An 18,950-nucleotide genomic window follows, 5' to 3' on the forward strand; every position below is an offset into this window, starting at 1 on the left:
TGGTGTTTTGTCATGGGTGTCAGGTCTCCAGGAACTGGAGTCACAGACAGTTGTGAGCTGCCATGTCGGTGCTGGGAATTGAGTCCAGGTTTCCTGGAAGAGCAGTCAGTGCTCTTAACCACCGAGTCACCTCCCCAGTCTCTTCTTACTCATTCTTTACTTTTTCTGTTTGGGGATTGGAAGATTAAATGTACTCAATTAGTACATGATTAGTATGTTTTACCAAGATAAACCCTTAACTGTTAACTCTTGTGTATGATGCTGAAGTACCCAGAGCTCTCCACAGGGACATGTGCATTGACTGATTTTGGTTGCTTCCTTATGATATATAACCCAACTGCCCCTCAAGTCCATAGCTTAAGCCCTGGCAGTGTGTGCTGGTTAGTTTTTGTCAAATAGACCCAAACTAGAGTCATTTAGGAGGAGAATATCTCAGCTGAGAAGATGCCTCCATCAGATTGGCCTGTATGCGTGTCTGTGGGGCATTTCCTTATTGATTGTGTGCAGGGTCCAACCCTCTCTGGGCATTGCCACCCCCTGGGCTTTGTAAGAAAAGTAATCGAATAAACCAGGGGAAGCAAACTAGTTAAGTTGCATTATGGCCTCTGCTTCAGTTCCTGCCTCCAGGTTCCTGCCTCAAGCTCCTGCCCTGGCTCCCTTGATGATGGATTCCAACCTGTAGGATGGAATAAACCTTCCTTTCCAAGTTGCTTTTGTGTTGTACCACAGCTACAGGCAGCAAACTAGGACACAGTGTATCCACTGCCACCTAGTGCCAAAAAGCCTCACCTAATGCTAAGGTTTCCCAGAGAAGGTCCCCACATGCCTCAAGACACTTCAAGGAGCCCAAAGGAATCCCATGCACATTTATCCTGCCAGGCAACAGGTGACAGTTCTTTCCTTGTGCCAATGAGAAGTACCAGTCACTGTGTCCATATGGCTCCAAACTATTTCCTCCTGTTTCCCTCCTATGTCCCTAGATGCATATAAATGTCTTTGACACAATATACGGTGGCTTAAGTATATGTGTGTTTTAGTGGAGAATTCGAATGCTCTTCAGAATACATGGTGGCTTAGATAATGTGTGTTATAGCAGAGAATGCCAGTGCTCTTCCCAATACACAGTGGCTTCGGTATGTATGCTATAGCGGAGAATATCAATGTTCTTCACAATACACAGTAGCTTAGATATGTGTGTTATAGCGGAAAATGCCAGTGCTCTTCAAACTTACTTTCCTCCTGGGAAGTCAACTATACTACATTCTTCATCTTCCCATAGAGTTGTGTGTCAAAAGGTGATGGAGTCAAGACAGTTGGTTAATAATGAAACCACTGCTTTCATACTTGAATCTTTTTCTTCCTTTTCCCACTTTGGTTTTTCGAGACAGGGTTTTTCTGTGTTGCTTTGGAGACTGTCCTGGAACTCGCTCTGTAGACCAGGCTGGCCTTGATTTCACAGAGATTTACCTGCCTCTTCCTCGAAGAGCTGGGACTAAAGGTATGTTCCACCACTACCTGGAAGACTTGGATCTTTTAATAAACAGTTCCCCATGTCATTTCCGTATTTTTCAACTTGATGCAGTGGAGCAGAGGTTCCTAAATCCCTGAGTATCACCAAAACTAGAGGCTCCCATGAATAGGATCTCCTGGTTTAGGCTTCACTTCAGTGAGAAATACATTGCTATTTTTCTGAGGCACTAGTTGTTATTCTTTCTAAAATGATGTGGGGGAGTCCCCCCCGGGGCTCACGGAGCAGCAGCGAGCTCCAGCAGGTGCCAGCAGGGTGGGCGTGTGTCAGGAGCCGGCTCCAGAGTCTGGCGCCCAAGCAGCGGCAGAGTTCCCATCGGCAGGGAGACGTGGAATTCCTAATGCAGCGGGCGCATGTGAGCAGACCCATGGACACAGAAAGTAGCCATAAAAGCATTTATTGAAGGGGAGAAAGAGAGAGAGAGAGAGAGAGAGAGAGAGAGAGAGAGAGAGAGGAAATAGAAAGAGGGAAAGAGACAGAAAACGTGTGCGCACACTGAAGAAGCAGAAGAGAGGGAAGGGGCAAGATGGCGCGGGCAGGTCAAAGGTAATGGGAGTGGGCGTGGCTTGTCCCTTAAAGGGACAGGAAAGCACAACATTCCCAGGTCTTCCTTATAATAAAAAGCAGGAGACGAGACACCACAGCCCAAAGAAACTGGGGCGGCGAACTCTCAAGACTGCTTCCGGCTGATTGTGGGCGTCGTCTTTGGGGGGGGGCGAGAGAAGGCTGGGTGCTGGTCACATCCTGTCATAGCTGGTCTCTTTGTCTTTGACCAGTGTTTGTGGCATGAGAATTGTCTGGTGTCCCTAAGGTATTGGCAGAACAAAAACAAAGTTAAGGGAAAAAATTTTAGGACCAGGGAATTGAGGTATCTGACCTGTTTAAGATGGATTTCTTAATTCGGCTCCCTGGAACTCACGAGAGCTCCTTGGGTTTGTGAAAACAGAAGTTTTAGATATATAATGACTGTGGCATAAGAGATAAATTTAATTTGAAATTTGTTTGGTGAGGTCACCTTGCAAAACCTCAACCTGGCGAAACCTCTCAGCTGTCAAACTGTCAGAGATCTTTGAGAAGGATAAGATTTTACTTGAGTTACTGATTAAAAAATGACAGAGAGCTTACTTGATTGGTACCCAGAGCTACTCTTTTTGGGTCCTCCGTGGTCGCTGAAGGTTGCATTTGACCTTTTCTGTTTAGTGCAGGCTCCAGAAGACCCTGTGGGCTAAGAAATCTGTAGGAAGACAGGCCTACCTTGACCTGAGCAGCTAGGCTGTCGATTCCAGCAATTTCATCCATGTCTGGAGGTCTTTACTTTAGACAAAAGGCAGGTTTGCCCAATGGTCAGCGCTCTGCAGTCGAAGCGAAATGCAGAAGGACGTTGTTCTGCGCGCATCTGTCTTCTGTCTTCTTTGGAGGGAGCAGAGAGCTGCTGCTAGGAGCCAACCTGTCTCTTTTTGTTGTTGTGAAACGTTTTTAATAATTAAATACTTAAATATCACATTCCCCAGATCTCTGAGCAGTTGAGGGCAAAAAAACTGCTTGTAATATAAGGTTAGTGGCGGAACCGACAATGGTAGAGAACAGCTTAAGAGACTTAAAGGTACATACCAGTTTAAAATATGAGACTCATGTTTTGTAGTCTGAAATGAGATGTAATAAACAATTATTATACATAGAAAGAGTGAACAAGAATTGGGCAACGTGGATGCCGCTAATGGGCCCTATTAAAGGCATTTGACCATTGCTCAAAACACATTTAACCGAGTTAACATGAGGAGTTTAGTGAGAACCGGGTGAAGAGGCAGGGTGAAGAGGCAGGGTAAAACCGGGAGTAAAACCGGGAGAGTGTGGTCACATGGCCTGGCTCCCAGCCAAGATGACGAAAAAAGTCACCTGACCCATCTGTCCCTCAGTCAAGATGGCGACCACCATGTGTAGTCTGCTCTGTTGGAGAGCCGCCCTGACATAACAGAAGCCGCAGCGGGGAGGGGCAAAAGGCTGGAACCAAAAAACGGCTGTCTATAGTTTTAATGGGGCCACTTATTTGGACAGAGACGGATAAATGTAAGGCATTAAAGCATGAGGCCGGAGTGATAGGTCTGCATGGCTTGGCTCCCATGGTCAAGGCTGTGAAAACACCCGCAAAAACCGTGGCATCTCAAGCCTACAAGGAGAACGGCTCCCCGTTAAGGCGAGATACAGATGGCACGAACACCCAGGCCCTGTGAAAAGGTGTCCGATTTCACAGGGGGCGTGCTATAACCTGGCTGAGTCGAATTCAGCCAAGGTCAGGCCGCACCATAGCGGCAGTTACAACGAAAAGAAAAGGAATGAAACGAGAAAAAAAGAGGGAGAACTGGAGACCCCGGGCCTTCAGGTGTGGGTGAGCTGAGGGGCGGGCTAAGGCCACGCCATCCCAGGCACAGGCTTAGCACAGGAGACAAGCCAAATTGAATGCCAGCGAAGGGAACAACCAAGGCCCTGAAGGCCCGTGGTTGGAGGTTCCCCCCATCCCTAGAAACCGCAAAGGGTTGCCGGGAGCTCAACAGTCAATCCCTTGGGTTAAAAAAGATGGCTAAGCTGGCCAAAATGGGGGCACTCACGATTAGAAGCCGGTGCTGTTTGGAGGAGCCGCATCCAGGCAGATGGAACACGTGGGTGGTGTAGAAAAGGTCCTCGGCCCTGATTCTGCCCCGGGAGGGCAGCTCAGAGTCCCAGACTGCGCCTAAAGCCGGAACTCTGGCCCCGGGTGGAAGTCGGGGATGCACAAATCATCCGAGTCATGGCACCATTTGTTATTCTTTCTAAAATGATGTGGGGGAGTCCCCCCCAGGGCTCACAGAGCAGCAGCGAGCTCCAGCGGGTGCCAGCGGGGTGGGCATGTGTCGGGAGCCGGCTCCAGAGTCTGGCACCCAAGCAGTGGCAGAGTTCCCATCGGCGGGGAGACGTGGAATTCCCAATGCAGCGGGCGCATGTGAGCAGACCCATGGACACAGAAAGTAGCCATAAAAGCATTTATTGAAGGAGAGAGAGAGAGAGAGAGGAAGAAGAAGAAGAAGGAGAAGGAGAAGGAGAAGGAGAAGGAGAAGGAGAAGGAGAAGGAGAAGGAGAAGAAGAAGAAGAAGAAGAAGAAGAAGAAGAAGAAGAAGAAGAAGAAGAAGAAGAAGAAGAAGAAGAAGAAGAAGAAGAGAAGAGATAGAAAGTGGGAAAGAGACAGAGAAAACAGAAGCAGAAGAGAGGGAAGGGGCAAGATGGCGCGGGCAGGTCAGAGGTAATGGGAGTGGGCGTGGCTAAGGGACAGGAAAGCACAACACTAGTAATCTCTTAAGAGCTCTTATAATTGAAGGGGACAAAGCACCTATAAAGAAAACTAACAAAACAATATTTAGCTCTGATTTATCACAAAGTCACTGAAAATCACCCAGGTTATGCAGCAGAAGGCTGTTATCACCTAAAGCCACTTCCCAAACACAAGCAACTATTTTATGGTTAGTGTGTTAAAAAGTTTTTTAAACCTTTATTCTTCTCTTATACATTATATCCTGACCACAGTTTCTCCTCCCTCCACTCCTCCCAGTCCATCCCCTTCTGTTTCCCTTTAGAAGAAGAAGAAGAAGATGAAGAAGAAGAAGAAGAAGAGGAGGAGGAGGAGGAGGAGGAGGAGGAGGAGGAGGAGGAGGAGGAGGAGGAAGAAGAAGAAGAAGAAGAAGAAGAAGAAGAAGAAGAAGAAGAAGAAGAAGAAGAAGAAGAAGAAGAAGAAGAAGAAGAAGAAGAAGAAGACTTCCCAGGGATATCCACCAAACATGGCCTAACAAGATACAGGACTAACAAGCCTAGGCACAAACCTTCAAGGCTGGACAAGGCAACTCAGTAGGATGAAAAAGGTCCCAAATGCAGGCAAAGGAGTCAGTGACAGCCCTACACACACTCCTGTTGTTGGAAGTCGCACAGAAACACCAAGCTACACAACAACATATTTACAGAGGACCTAGCTCAGACACATACAGGGTCCCTGTTTATTGCTTCAGTCTCTGTGAGCCACTATGAGCCCTGCTTAGTTGATTCTGTGGCCCATGGTCTCTTGTCTTTGAATCCTCTGGCTTCTGCAATCCTTCCACCTTCTCTCTTTCAGGGTTCCCCTGGATCTGCCCAGTGTTTGGCCAGTTCTGTGCCACCATTGCCCCAGCATGTCTTACAGGAAGGATAGATTGTAGGTTGAAGGTTTTGTGGCTAGGTTGATGTCTCTGTCTTAATGCTGGGAGCCTTGCCTGGTTATAGAAGATGGCCAGTTTGGGCTCGTATCCCCCATTACTAGGAGACTTCACTTGGGTCCCTTAGTATTATTTTTGAGAACTGGTAGGCACTTTAGATTTTAGGGCATAACTGAAGGAAGCAGGTCATTGGTGATACAGCCTTGAAAACCCTATCTTGTCTCCAGCTCTTTCCTCTGTCCTGCTTCCTGCCCATCATGGGGTGAGCAACTTTTACTGCAGTTCATGCTCATCGCCCCGGTCACCAGAGGTGCACAGCAATGAATTCTCAACTGTGAATTGAGATCCCTGCAACCATGAGCCAACAGCCCCTTCCTAAGTTGTTTCTTTCAGGTGTTGGTCACGTCGACAGAAAGTCTAACCATAAATCTATCTTGGAGAAGAAAACTTGTTATTGTGATTAAACCTTTGTGGTTTGGGAGAATTTGGAAAAGTGCAGTGTAACAAACTAGGAGGATCCAGAATGTTGTTAGAAATGCTTAACGGGCAATTCTGCTGAGAACTCAGAAGGCTAAAATGCTGCTAGTAAAGGTGAGAATAAGGTCTCTCTCAGGGAATTAGATTACACATCATTCATTTTAATCCCAGCAAAGAATTTATTTATATTTTAGCAGTATCCTGAGTTCTTTGTATGAGGCTGAATTTAAAGATTCATACTAGTTATACAGCAGAGGACATTTCAAGCCAGCCTGAATTAAAATGGTATGGTTATTACTAGCTTCTTTTAGTCAAATCTATAGCAAAAATTGTTACCAAAAGCAAAGTGTTAAAATTTGAAAATCTTTCACTTTGAGCAGAAACAAAAACTAAAAATAAAATTGAAGCCAAGAGGAATGTGGCTGTTAAAGAGATTAGGGCCATTAAAAATAAACTAAGAGAGCTGGGCAGTGGTGGCGCACACCTTTAATCCCAGCACTTGGGAGGCAGAGGTAGGCGGATCTCTGTGAGTTCAAGGCCAGCCTGAGTCTACAAAAGTGAGTCCCAGGACTGCCAGGACTACATGGAGAACCCATGTCATGAAAAACAAACAAAAGAAAAATAAGGAAACTTAAATAGACTATATGTTGTTGTGCATGTCTATCAGTGCCAGCCAGCACTTGGTAGATACGAGGCAGAAGGATCAAGAATTTACGGCCAGCCGGGCGGTGGTGGCGCACGCCTTTAATCCCAGCACTTGGGAGGCAGAGGCAGGTGGATCTCTGTGAGTTCGAGACCAGCCTGGTCTACAAGAGCTAGTTCCAGGACAGGCTCCAAAACCACAGAGAAACCCTGTCTCGAAAAACCAAAAAAAAAAAAAAAAAAAGAATTTACGGCCAACCTCAGCTGCATAGCAAGTTGAAGTTCAGACTGACTATATGAAACCCTGTCTCAAAAGATAAAGAAGTTGAAGCAGCAACTCAGTGAGTAAGAGCACTTGTTGCTATTGCAAATGGCCTGGATTTCATTCCCAGAATCTACTTGGTAGCTCATGACTTTCCTTAATACTAGTTCCAGAGACTCCAACACCTTCTCTGATCTTCACAGGACTAGGCATGCACATAGTGCATATATACACACATGCAAACAAAACACTTATGCACATATTTGGCATCAGTACAACAAAAAAGTACCAGAGGGTTTCTCAGGAATTGGCTAGCTGCCACCCATGGTGGGCACATGGGTATAAAGGTTTCAATTCATTCAAAAATTTTGCTTTGAGAGCTGTTCAGTTAGGACCACCTAGGAAAGTGTTACCTCACGTTCATCCCATCATGTACTCAGAGGCCATTGAAGAGGATTAGCTACTGCTTGAACTACCAGTAGACCTTGGCATTCCAAGCATGTAAAGTGTAACAGTTGTGGGATTACAGGTTCTCCCTCTATTTCAGAGGAAAGTCTAAAAGAAGGCCAATGTATGGGTGGCAGGGTCAGAAGCCCCACGGGAAATCTCTGACAGTGTATGAAGTTGCATGAGTGCGTGGAGTTGCAGTGGAGACTCTAGAAAGTAAGGAGAGGCCACGGACAGAGCATCTGCCATGGAAAGCCTCAGGGAGTGGAGCAAGGTCTAGAGAAGCCACGTGGGCTGCAAATGGCCTGTGCCTTTGGAGCTCGCAGGGCATCACCATGCACCCGAGTACTTTGGGAACGGGCTGCAGGACTACATGTCCTGCTGTCTTACTCTTACTCTGCTCCAGGCTTTCTTTGTCCATCTATTCCACCCTCTTGGAAATGCTTACTTGTGTCACATATTAGAATATTTCTTGAGTTTTATGGGGGTTTACAGTTAAGGGTTTAGGTTTGAGGAAATTGAATGTAAACTTTTGAGAAATGCATTTGAGCTGGATATGGTGGTTTGGGCCTCTAATTTCAGCATTTGGAGAGCTGAGTCAGGTGCATCACAATTTTGAGGCCAGGAAAAAAACAAAACAAAAATTTAGCTGGGCAGTGGTGGCGCACAGGACCAGTGGTGGTCCCAGTGCTCAGGAGGCAGAGGCTGCTGGGTCTACAGTGCAAGTTCCAGCACAGTCAGGCTACACAGAGAAACGCTGTCTTGAAACAAAAAAGAAAATGTTTGAGGTCAGGCTGGAACATAGCAAGACCCTGTCTCAAACAGAGAGGGTGTTGGGGGAGTGTGTGCTTTGCATTATAAGAAAAACAATAACCTTTGAGGTCCCATTGTGTGGATTTGATGTATCCCGCAAATGGGTGTGTGCACAGAAGGCTTGTTCCCTTCATGGTGGCACTATCAGAGGCTGACTGGATAATCAAGGTTCTAATTTCAACAATGACTGAATGGGCCATTAAAGGGTATGGCCTAGAAGGAGGCCCCTTGGGAGGGTGCTTTTGAAGGGTATAACACGTTCCTGGAACTTCCATGGGACAGGAAATAGATTTCCAAGGAAAACGGAAAATTTGTGCTGAACAGCCTCATCAGTGTCTGAAAGAACACTTCATGTGGAGGAGTGCTTTGCTCAGCTGGTTATTGTTGAATGAGTGAGGGGTCGTGAGTCTCATTTGGCCTTTGTTTTGGGAATATGACTCATTCAGACAATGTTGTAGGGCAGAAGCAGGGCCTTCCAATAATGCTGCTAAATGCTTTAAGCAACTTTCAAATAATGTTCTCCATTCAAAACCACCCACTGGATATTTAATACAAGTGCTGAGACCACAGCAGAAAGCTAAGCAGAGTCAGAATTCTGAGTTAGCCATTGCTAGGTTATTCTTTGTGAACATAACAGCAGATGCCTGTACCCAAAGAGTACCCAGATTTTGCCCCACGTCTTCCTCTATCAATAGCATCCTTTTCCCTCTGTGTGCCACATTTTGTACTCTGCATACTCCAATCTTCTTCCAAATCCCAGACATCATTCTTGACACCACTACAGCTTTATTTTGGTTGGGGCTCAGGTTAAGGTTGGGCTGCACACATGAACTCTCCGTTGGATACAGGTGTCAGGGCTGAGCTTCGTGGGTAGTGGCACGTGCATCAGGATGTTCTTACTGTGAAGCTTAGTGGTGCCAAGGGGCCCGGTCATGTATACGGGACAGGAGTACACGCCCAGGCCAGCTGAGACTGGTGTGTTATTGGCACCACGGGCTTGTGTGCTGACGCTGACAGGAGGCAGAAGGCTGGGTTGGCTGGAAAAGCTGTCCTGCAAGGCCCCGTCCATCTGGTCCCACTCTGCATGATGAAGCTGTAACCCGATCAGCAACAATCCCATCTCAGGAACCTTGGGATTTGGGCCATTCTCCACCTGGGGGTGCCAGAAAACAGGCAAAGCTATGAGGGTCAGATCATGGTCAAGATCAACAGGATGGGGTGTAATCACATACTTTGAGGTGGAATGGGGAGCAGAAAGGGTGATGCCAAGATACCCGGATATGCAGAGGGTGGTTGTTCAGCTCCTGACGTTTAGGAGGGAGACTGCTGGAGCCAGAGCCTTGGATACCAGGAAGATTGGGGCTTGGCACCCTGGACTCCAAGACCGCCTCCCAACGCAGTGCCAGGAACAGACGACGAGGGTGGCGAAAAGCTGACAGGTGAAATATGCGCTCTGGTTCATTGGCATTTTCGCTCGTGCCACTGTCCAGGTAGCGAATCAGTAGGTGCCCACGGCGGGACAGTTGTCGCAGCCATTGCCAGGGTAGCTGTGGCCCAGCAGGCGCATGAGATCTCCAAGGCCGAGGTAGGCGTCCTGCCCAAAGAGCATGGGCCACTGCAGCACAGCGTCTGGAGGCACACGGGGTCTCACCCTTCAGCTGCTGCAGTAAACAGTCAAGGTCACGCTGCAGTATGCACACCAGCTGCTTCAGTTCCAGCACCTCTGTCTCTAAGAAGCCCTCCAGAGGCCTGTGGGCATTGGGCCCCAGCACCGCCCACGGGGTGATACACTGGCCTGAGCGATTACGGTTGGATAGCAAAGCCTGAAGGGCCACCAGCCTCTTCTTGGCTTGCACCAGGCGTTGCCGAAGTCGCCTTTCTTTACGCTGGTTGATTCCTCCACAAGCTGAAGGAACCCATGTGGGCGAACACTGCTGTAGCACGCTCAGGAGAGCACGACTCTGGCGTCTCAATAGCCAGGACTTAGGCCCTTCATTCAGTCCGCAGACACGAGGTTCAGCTGGTGTGGGCAGTAGGTGCATCCGGGCCTTGCACTCTGTCCTGGCATCTAGTTCCCCTAGCTCTTAGGATTAGAGGTAAGGAACAAATAGATTCTCCCCACCAGACCCAATGAGGCAGGCCTTCCTCTGACCCCATAACTACCAACATTGCCCTCTCATACCTTCATTGGTGCAGATGTTATTTGTACCCCTGTGGAGACTGCAGGGCAATGCACTATTCCCCACCCTAGGGTGGATATTTGCCTGAAGCTTACCTGGACTAGGCATCAGAGTGGCCAGCAGATACTGAGGTGTGTGTGGCTGGACCCAGCTCATGCTCTTGGGATCTAGGCAGGTTTGTGTCAGGCTAATCAGGGCCTCTCTGTCTCCTGGGTCCCCCACAGAACCTCCATAGAAAACTGAGGCTGCAGACAAAGTCAGAATTTCAGTCATTCCAGTTTCCACCACTCCTCAAAGTCAAATTATGCGTTTATCCATCACATGTGTCCTGGCCTTCAGACTTCCACTGCAGCCCACCCGTTTCCATGTCTTCTGGGATCCGGGCACCCTATGGAGGCCAGGAGGAAAAGCTCACCAGCCAGCTCCAGCAAGGCAGCACCGGGGTTACTGAGACTGGCCCACAGATGCTCTTGGGTCTGAAGAATCTTGGTCAAGGTTACTTGACTCCTGGGTAGGGTACAGAGAATACAGTGTTTATAAAAATATACTGAGGACTCTCACATCCTTCAGTGTGAACCGCTCTCCTGAGCTCTGACTTAGGAGGGCTCACTAGACATTACTACTTTGTACCCCAATACAACTTGCTTTCTACCGCAGTAATCATTTTCCCCTAGAAGTCTGTTCTACCTCTTAGTTTAGTGAGAGGTGTCACCAGCCACCTGGTTGTCTAAGAAGAAGTCATCCTTATTCCTCACCATATATTTATTCTGGACCCCAACTCTACCACCCTAGTCCCTGTCGCCCATATCATCATCGCTTTCTTAGAGCGCCCTGAGAAGCTGCTTTTTTCTCCAGGCCCACCCCCTCTGTTCTTCACATTCAGTCTGGGTGGTGCTTTCCACAGATAGGATCAAGGTTCCTGGCCTATTTAAAACCCCCTCAGAGACTTCCTGATATCTTCAGGATAACCTGAGGCCTTTTGCCATGGCCCTAAAGGCCTTTTGTGATGAGCTTCACCTTTCTCTATTCCATCCCCAGCATGTCCACCTCAGCCACACTGAAGTCATTTCCTGTGCTTAGAAAAAGCCCTGTTTTTACCCAACTGGCTTCTGCTTTTAAGGCTCGGTTCGGAGTGAGATTGCAAACAAAGTCCGGGGAGAAAACCTCCTTGCCTTCACTCTTTGGAAGTTCCAAAGATCGGTTTTCTCATGCAAGTATACAGAAGGTACTCATGTGTGCTGGGTGACTGACCAGGACTGGTGGCTCTCTCACCAGCGCCCCCTGTGTGCTTGCAGCTTTATCCCATAGAGCTGTCGGTGTAGCAGGAGACCATGCAGGAGGAACAAAGGCAGTGTCCGACTGAGGGGTTGCATGCAGAGTCCTTGCTGCAAATCCACACTGTCGAGCAAGATACGGCGTAGTTCTAAGGACTGGTCCCAGAAAACAGACATGGAGTGATGGATCAGCACCCCTGTGGAGGAAGCAGAGTGCTGAGTCAGCACAGTCCAGTCACTCTCCCTCCTGAGGACTTGAGAGCTCCTAAAGGGATGCTCCTTACCTGGCAAGGAAGCACTGGCTTCAGTAGATACAATCAGCCAAAGACGGAAATCTCTGTGGACAGTGGCCACACTCCTGTTTTCTGGTTCAGCTAACAGTTCCGAGTCTGAGACCACTAAGTTTAGATATGGGACTGAAATGAATCCTCAGGTAATTAGTAGATTGACCCACAAGTCCAAGGGCCATATTCAAGACTGGAACAACAGGAGTCAGACACAAGGCCAAAGGCATAGGCTTCACACTTGGAGATCAGCCGTGAAGCTCTAAGATTCAAGCTCAGGGTCAAGTTTAGGGTAGGAGCCTCGAAGCCATCCTGAAGCAGGACACTTACCCTTGGCTCCATCCAGCAGTCCCAGCAAGGGCTGTAGCAGTTCTCTTGGCCAATGAGGCATCAAATGACAGTTATCCAGCACCAGCCAGTGCCCCTGGAGCATAGCCTGGCATAGAGTGTTGACTATAGTTGAGACGGGATCCCAATCTTCAGAGCCTAGTGCGATGACATGCAGATGCTTCTGTGTCTAGGGACCGTTAGAAAGGAGACAGAGTAACTCAACGTGATCTTGAGGTGACTTGATAGACTCAGAGTTATGCCACAATAATCCTAAAGTGTCTATGTGATTATGTGATTTAAATAGACCCATAAAGATGACGGGCCAGAGTCCCACACTCCATCCCAGCCCATAGAAGCCCACTCACTCTGGGTCAAGAGACTAGATACAAACCTCATGGTTGGCAGCTAGTTTCCGGATGACAGTCACAGGATGCAAAGTGGCTACAGGGTGGCCAGATGGTGGCAGCAAGATCAGTATGGGCTGAGTAGCCTGACTGTGTTCAAATATCATGGTAGGGGCACCCAGGTCTTCATCTAGGGGCCGACCTAGTAGGCTGGTGGTGAGGTCTGCTAGGGCAGCTGCCAGGCAATCTGGTCGCAGTACACGCCACAGTATCAGCTTCTGGAAGAGGCTAAGTGGTTCAGAATTAGGACCAGGTGCAGGACCCAGCACGGTGGATGATAGTGACAGGTAATCCTGCCACACACTGGAGTGGCCTGCTAGGGATGCACGAAGCCCAGCAAATGGGGACAGCAGCTCCAATGCCCCACATTCTTGCCAGGCTCTTAAGCCTAACCAGGCTGGCCTAGCCATACCAGGGCCCTGTGTGTTATGGCCTGTGCTGGGAGAGGCCGACAGTCCAGGCCACAGCGCCAACCTCTCTAGCTTTGGTGTCTTCTTTGTCACTTGCAGCAGGGCCACAGCACCCAGAGCACCCACCAAGGGTGCTTGGGTCAAACCTAGGGCAGCCACGGTGCTGCTCAGCAGCTGGCGGGTCAGGTGGATTTTCAGTTGCAGCAGATGGCTGGGCAAGTCCTCTCCGTGGTGACTATCATGTGGTTTCATGCTGTCTAGGGCCCTCCTGGTGACTGCTAACCAGTTTTCTAAATTCATACAGAAAAATGGCAGCAGTTTCTGTAGTGAGCTTAGAGCCTCTACCACAGCGATTCCATGACAAGCTACCTGCCGGTAGGGTGCCCACAGTACCATCTCTTCCAGTTTCTGCTCTTCTATCTCCTCCATCTGGGCATTCAGCTGACATATCTTTGCCTGAGTCCTCACCATTTCTCTCAGAAACTTGGATGGTTTCTGACGCCTTTGGTTCTGAAGTAGCAATATCGCCAACAACTGTTCCTGCATGTGGTAATTTGTTGGATGGATCTGGACCTTTGTGATGGTCCCCAAACATCCTCTCCAGCTCTGTACTTGAACTTTCCCCATGTTTTTATCCACCCCACAGACTAGGCCCCCAAGCACCTCAGCAGCCTCCACAGCTTCATAGGTATCCACTGCTCTGATTTTGAGGTCCTGCCAGCGGGTCTCAAGCTCTGGACGCTCTCTACACAGGATTTCGTGCAGCATCTGTTCTTCTAGTATTTCCATGTTCAGGCCCAGATCCAGAACATTCAACCCTTTCAGCAATTCACAACCTAGTACTTGGGGTCACATGGAAAAGGCTAAGTCACTCAGAGTCAAGGGTAGAGTAGACAGGAAATTTGGCTCTCCATCACAGTTCTGAGCCTTCTCTGGGCCTAGGTGAATGAAATCCTCTTTAGGTTGGTTCTGGGGGCCTACAAAGGTATGCTGCCCTCTGGTCTTACCTCGTTCCAAAGCATGGATGGGAAGGGTTGTGCTCAGATAGAGACAAAAGCCAGGTTGCACATGGGGTGGACTCAGATCCTTCCTCGACAGCAGCCAACGAAGTTCTTGGCACCCTAGGCTCAGCTCCATATTTGTCAAGAGCACAGGCAGGCCTGTGACAGGAAGTAAGAACAGCTGTCCCCAGTGCCAGCACCCACGCACCAGTCCCTGCACAAGATCTGCTTCTAATCAACTTTCTCTCGGCTAATAAAAGGGCTCAATCAAGATTCTTCAACATGGTGGGATGTAGGATCAGAGCTGAGGCCAGATGAGGGTGTGAAAAGATTGTGGCGCCACAGAATTAGGGAAAAAATGGGAGTTGTGGTTCTCACCATTGGCAGCCGCCTCCAGGAGCTGAGGCCCTAACTCTGGGTCAGCACCCGAGAGGACAGTAAGGCAGGGAGGTGGAGACTGAGTCTCAGATGGTGTACTTAAGTTCGAACTCTCTATCTCATTCTTTTCTTTCTCTGCTTCTTGTTCCTCCTTCTCTTTGCCCTCTTCACTCTTGCTTTCCTCTGTCTTCTGGTCTTTTGTTTGGCCATTGGCCTTGTTTCTATCTTCTTCTTCTTGTTCTTGTTCTTCTTCTTCATCATCATCACCTTCATCTTCTGTTTCATCCTCACTGTCTTGGTTTGTCATATGGCACTTTGCTGGGATGGAAAGATACAAAAGAGTATTCCTTAGAGGAGGAGCTTGTTTTCTGAGGAGTTCTGGTTACCCAGGGGAGGATTCATGAGTGGAGGTCTAGGGGAAGACAGTTTAAGAAAGCTGCTTAAGTTCTATGACTCAGTTTTTACATCTGAAAAATTGGGTTGATATTAGTGATATCAACTAATATTGTAGTTACTCTGGAGATTGTGATAATACACAGTACGAACAAGCACATGACAAGCAATAAATGCTGGGTGTCGTTATTACTCTAAATTCTAAGTAAAGGGCTAGCCATCTCTAAATTTTTGACTCCATTTCTGCCCTTTCTATGGGCTGGTTAGAACCCTTATCTTTTTTTTTTTTTTTAAATAAGCTATTCTGGCAGTAGCAACTAAATAGAAATGTCCTCCCTGATAGGGAAATTGGTGCCTGGAGCAGTGGCTTGTAAGTGAAGGGCTATAAACTATTGCATTAGAAAACTCATGGCTGTGATGTTGTAAACCACAAAGGAGGTGTAAGGAACAGCCATTCCCTTCCCAATCCCTTTTCTCCTGTAAGAAACTTTCTAGGTTCTCTTACAAGTGGAAGTTGCTCAGGCCTACAGTTTGTTGCCTTCATTTTCTCTTGCTAATAAATTCCTGCAAATTTAGCAGTTTAAGTCACGATTTATTATCCTTAAGTACTGAAGGCTAGAAGTCCAGCACAGCTAGATTCTCTGCTCAGCCACACACTGGGCTTAGAAGGTCTCATCTGGGGCTGGATGCTCTTCTTCAGGCTTAGTACATTATTTGCTGTTTGTTTGGTTTTTTAAGATAGGATCTCGTGGTTTCCAAACTGTTGGGCTCAAACCATCCTCATGCTGTGACTTCTTGAGTATCTGAGCCCATAGATGTGTACCACTGAGTATCTGAGCGTCCAGCCCCAGATGAGACAGGCTCCAAAGTACAGAGAAACACTGTCTCGAAAAAACAACAAAAAAAAAAAAAAACCAAAATCCTCTGTCTGGATTTGAATTTTTTCTTTTTCTTTCTTTTCTTTTTTTTCAAGACAGGGTTTCTCTGTAGCTTTGGAGCCTGTCCTGGAACTAGCTCTTGTAGACCAGGCTGGCCTCGAACTCACAGAGATCCACTTGCCTCTGCCTCCCGAGTGATGGGATTAAAAGCATGTGCCACCACAGCCTGGCTAAAGATGGTAATCTTGGATTTGAGTATTTCTATGATCAGTTTTAAGTTTTTCTAAGGTCTGTATCTTGACAATCAAACCAACTTTTAAAGAGATAAAGCAAGAATTATTAAAATGATAATTAATAGTTCGTCAGTCCCAGTTTAGTCGTTCCAATTTTAAATCATGCATTATATAATCATGCAGTGACTTAACTTCCTTTATTGTAACTGTGTTTCCCATTTATTTATTTTTGTTTCCCATTTTTTAACGTGGAAAAAAGCTCTTTTAATTAATTCCTCCTTTAAAGAATTCCCAATTTTCTCACCAAATCTTTCACCAATGATGATGAAGATGTGAGGCTGATTGCTGCCGCATAGAACAGTGAAAGCCTGGCTGCATTTTAAGGCTGTTACCTAGTTTGGCAGTAACCCAAGAAGGGGTTCAGGGAGAGCCTGCCAGGTGGGAAGAAAGAAAAAAAACTAGCCAGTAGGGCTGTGTGTAGCTCTGGTCTGTGTAGGTAGCTGCAAAGCAACAGGCAAATGGCTCTTTTTGTGAATTTGTATCCCAAACCCTGGGCGCCACATGTACCATGAATAATAAAAAACCAGAGACTGGGATTCAAGCTGAAGAACAGAAAAGCAAATTGGCCATCCACCGGCTCTTACCTCCACCTCAGACCAAAATGGACGATCATGCCTCCATGAATCCTCAAACTGAGACTGAATTTGAGACCTGTCTCCTCCTGTCTTATATGCCTCCCTAGTGCAGGTTTCAAAGGCATGCAGCACCACTGCTCAGCCTCTATGGCTAACTGGTGTGGTTGCTGGCATTAAAGGTGTGTGCCATCAATGCCTAGCCTGAATGGCTGACTATTATGACTGCTTTGCCCTCTGATCTTCAGGCCATCTTTATTTATTAAAACACAAATAATATATTACTATAGGTCCCTTATTCAAACATAGCCAATGATATTATTTTCCAAGAATTTCTGAATGTTGTATGAATTTGGGTAATAAAATATTACCCAAAATTATAAGTTTCAGTTGCAAGCAAAATTTCCCATGGTGTTAAGTAGAGCAGAGAAGTGGAAAATCATGGCTTGGCTAGCTGTGTAGATTTAGGGCCATTGTAATATGAGCTAAAACCAATTAGACAAAAACAGTAAATGAGAACAAATTTATTAATATAATTCAGGCTGGTAAAATATATGTGTTAACCATAAAAACTCAGTATCTCTACCATGAAAGGGCAGATCATACATAGGAAGTTGAGAGTGCTGGGGAGCTCAGACACCCCAGAAGCATAACGCCATTATTCATGCCTACCTCTGCTCTCTTTAGGTGGTGCCAACAACATGTTCTGTTTCGGAGGTAGTGGGTTCAGCCAGGCAAGGGCCTGGTTGCTAGGGTCAAGCAGCAGAGGCCAACGATAACTTCTGTAGTAGATGTGGCTTCGCAGCAGCAGGCCTAACAAGCGGGCTGACCTTGCTTGGGGCTTCAGGTCTCTGTCCCACTCCTGCTGTTCAGATCCACAGCTCAGTAAGGTCAAAATCCTGAAGGGAGTACATGTGGGTACCAGAGGGTTCTTTGGTGGCACCCCAACAGATCTCTGCTTCAGTGTCTGTGCCACATCATCCGGCTCCAGGGCTTCCTCAAAGCCCTGACACAGAGACAGCCACTTTTCCAACAATTCTTGGCGCCGCTGTGGTGGGAAGGGACCCAGATAGACAATAGCGGCTGAACACAAGAGGGCATCTCCAAACACAGTCTTGCAGTTATCCTTCATCTTCTGGTGTGGAGAGGTAACCACAACATGAATAGATAGTAAGGTAGGGAGGCATGTGGAAGGGCACACAGAAGGTTATCAAGGCAAACAAGGCAATGTGTAAAGTATGGAGAGGGAGGCATGGAAGGACAGAAGAAGCAAGGCACATGGTGGGCTGTACAATGAACTGGGCGAGAGACATTTGGGAAGGGCTTGTTACCTGGAGCTGTTTGGTCCACATGTGCATGGGTGTGAGCAGTGCAGACTTCATGGGCCATTTGTGATACTGTCCACATTGTGCCTGATTGAGGGTCTCCATGACAAGATTATGAGAGGCTAGGGCATCTTCTAGCTTCTTCGTAAGAGACGAAATTTGCTCCAGCAGATCATGGGCCTGAAACTGGAACTTGCCTAGACGGGCCTGCTCCCGAGCCAGTGTTGCCTCCACCTGCCGCAGCAGCAGGCCAGTGGGCAATCCCCGGCGCTGTGCCAGCCCGTAGCGCAGAACAGCCCAGAGCCAAATGGCCAGGTTTGCTGCAGGGATGCTTACTGACCTCAAGGCTGCATCTCTCATACCTGGAGCTTTCAGAGCTTGGTTTAGCTTTATCAGTTCTGAGTCAGTCAGTTTCTGCTTGGGGAAGAATACCAGTTCCTGGGAGGACATGTGTTAAGAGGAAGATATGATTGGCCTTGACTTAATGGGCTAATCCTGCCCAATTCTTCCTTTATGTGACCCCTCATCTTCCCTACCTGATAAAAATCTTCAGTACATAACAGCTGCTTGGCACTGGCCCAGCCCGTCTCATGGTGAAACAGTTCACACAATGCATCCGTCACCTGGACTACAGAGTCTGGAGGGGCTCGATAGCTTCTTATTTCCTCAAAGTCAGCTACCTGCAGCTGGCTCAAAGGACCTAGAAATGCCTTGCCCATCTAAATGAAAACAGATGCATGCTGCAGAGATCCTGCCATGTTCTGCTCATTCTTTAGGATGCTTCCAAGAGGACTCATCTCTCTTAAGGCTCCTCATGGGGGTCCCTTCCCAAGCCACCCTATAAC

General features: G+C 47.6%; 1 protein-coding gene across 1 annotated transcript in view; it reads right to left on the reverse strand.

Moving 5' to 3' along the window:
• Positions 1-9,145: 9,145 nt before the first annotated feature.
• Positions 9,146-18,950, reverse strand: part of Dnhd1 (dynein heavy chain domain 1) — a 67,247-nt gene continuing 57,442 nt past the window's right edge. Inside the window, exons 28-40 of the mRNA XM_057777955.1 lie at positions 18,642-18,824; positions 18,112-18,543; positions 17,453-17,915; positions 14,645-14,962; positions 14,273-14,425; positions 12,843-14,107; positions 12,452-12,638; positions 12,122-12,235; positions 11,836-12,034; positions 10,979-11,070; positions 10,659-10,808; positions 9,658-10,466; positions 9,146-9,536 (exon numbers count right to left, since the gene is read on the reverse strand). Coding sequence (XP_057633938.1) covers positions 9,186-9,536; positions 9,658-10,466; positions 10,659-10,808; positions 10,979-11,070; positions 11,836-12,034; positions 12,122-12,235; positions 12,452-12,638; positions 12,843-14,107; positions 14,273-14,425; positions 14,645-14,962; positions 17,453-17,915; positions 18,112-18,543; positions 18,642-18,824 — 4,716 coding nt within the window. The 3' untranslated portion in view covers positions 9,146-9,185. The remainder of the gene's footprint in view (positions 9,537-9,657; positions 10,467-10,658; positions 10,809-10,978; positions 11,071-11,835; positions 12,035-12,121; positions 12,236-12,451; positions 12,639-12,842; positions 14,108-14,272; positions 14,426-14,644; positions 14,963-17,452; positions 17,916-18,111; positions 18,544-18,641; positions 18,825-18,950) is intronic.

Source organism: Chionomys nivalis, chromosome 8 (genome assembly GCF_950005125.1).
Source record: "Chionomys nivalis chromosome 8, mChiNiv1.1, whole genome shotgun sequence".
Taxonomy (NCBI): domain Eukaryota; kingdom Metazoa; phylum Chordata; class Mammalia; order Rodentia; family Cricetidae; genus Chionomys; species Chionomys nivalis.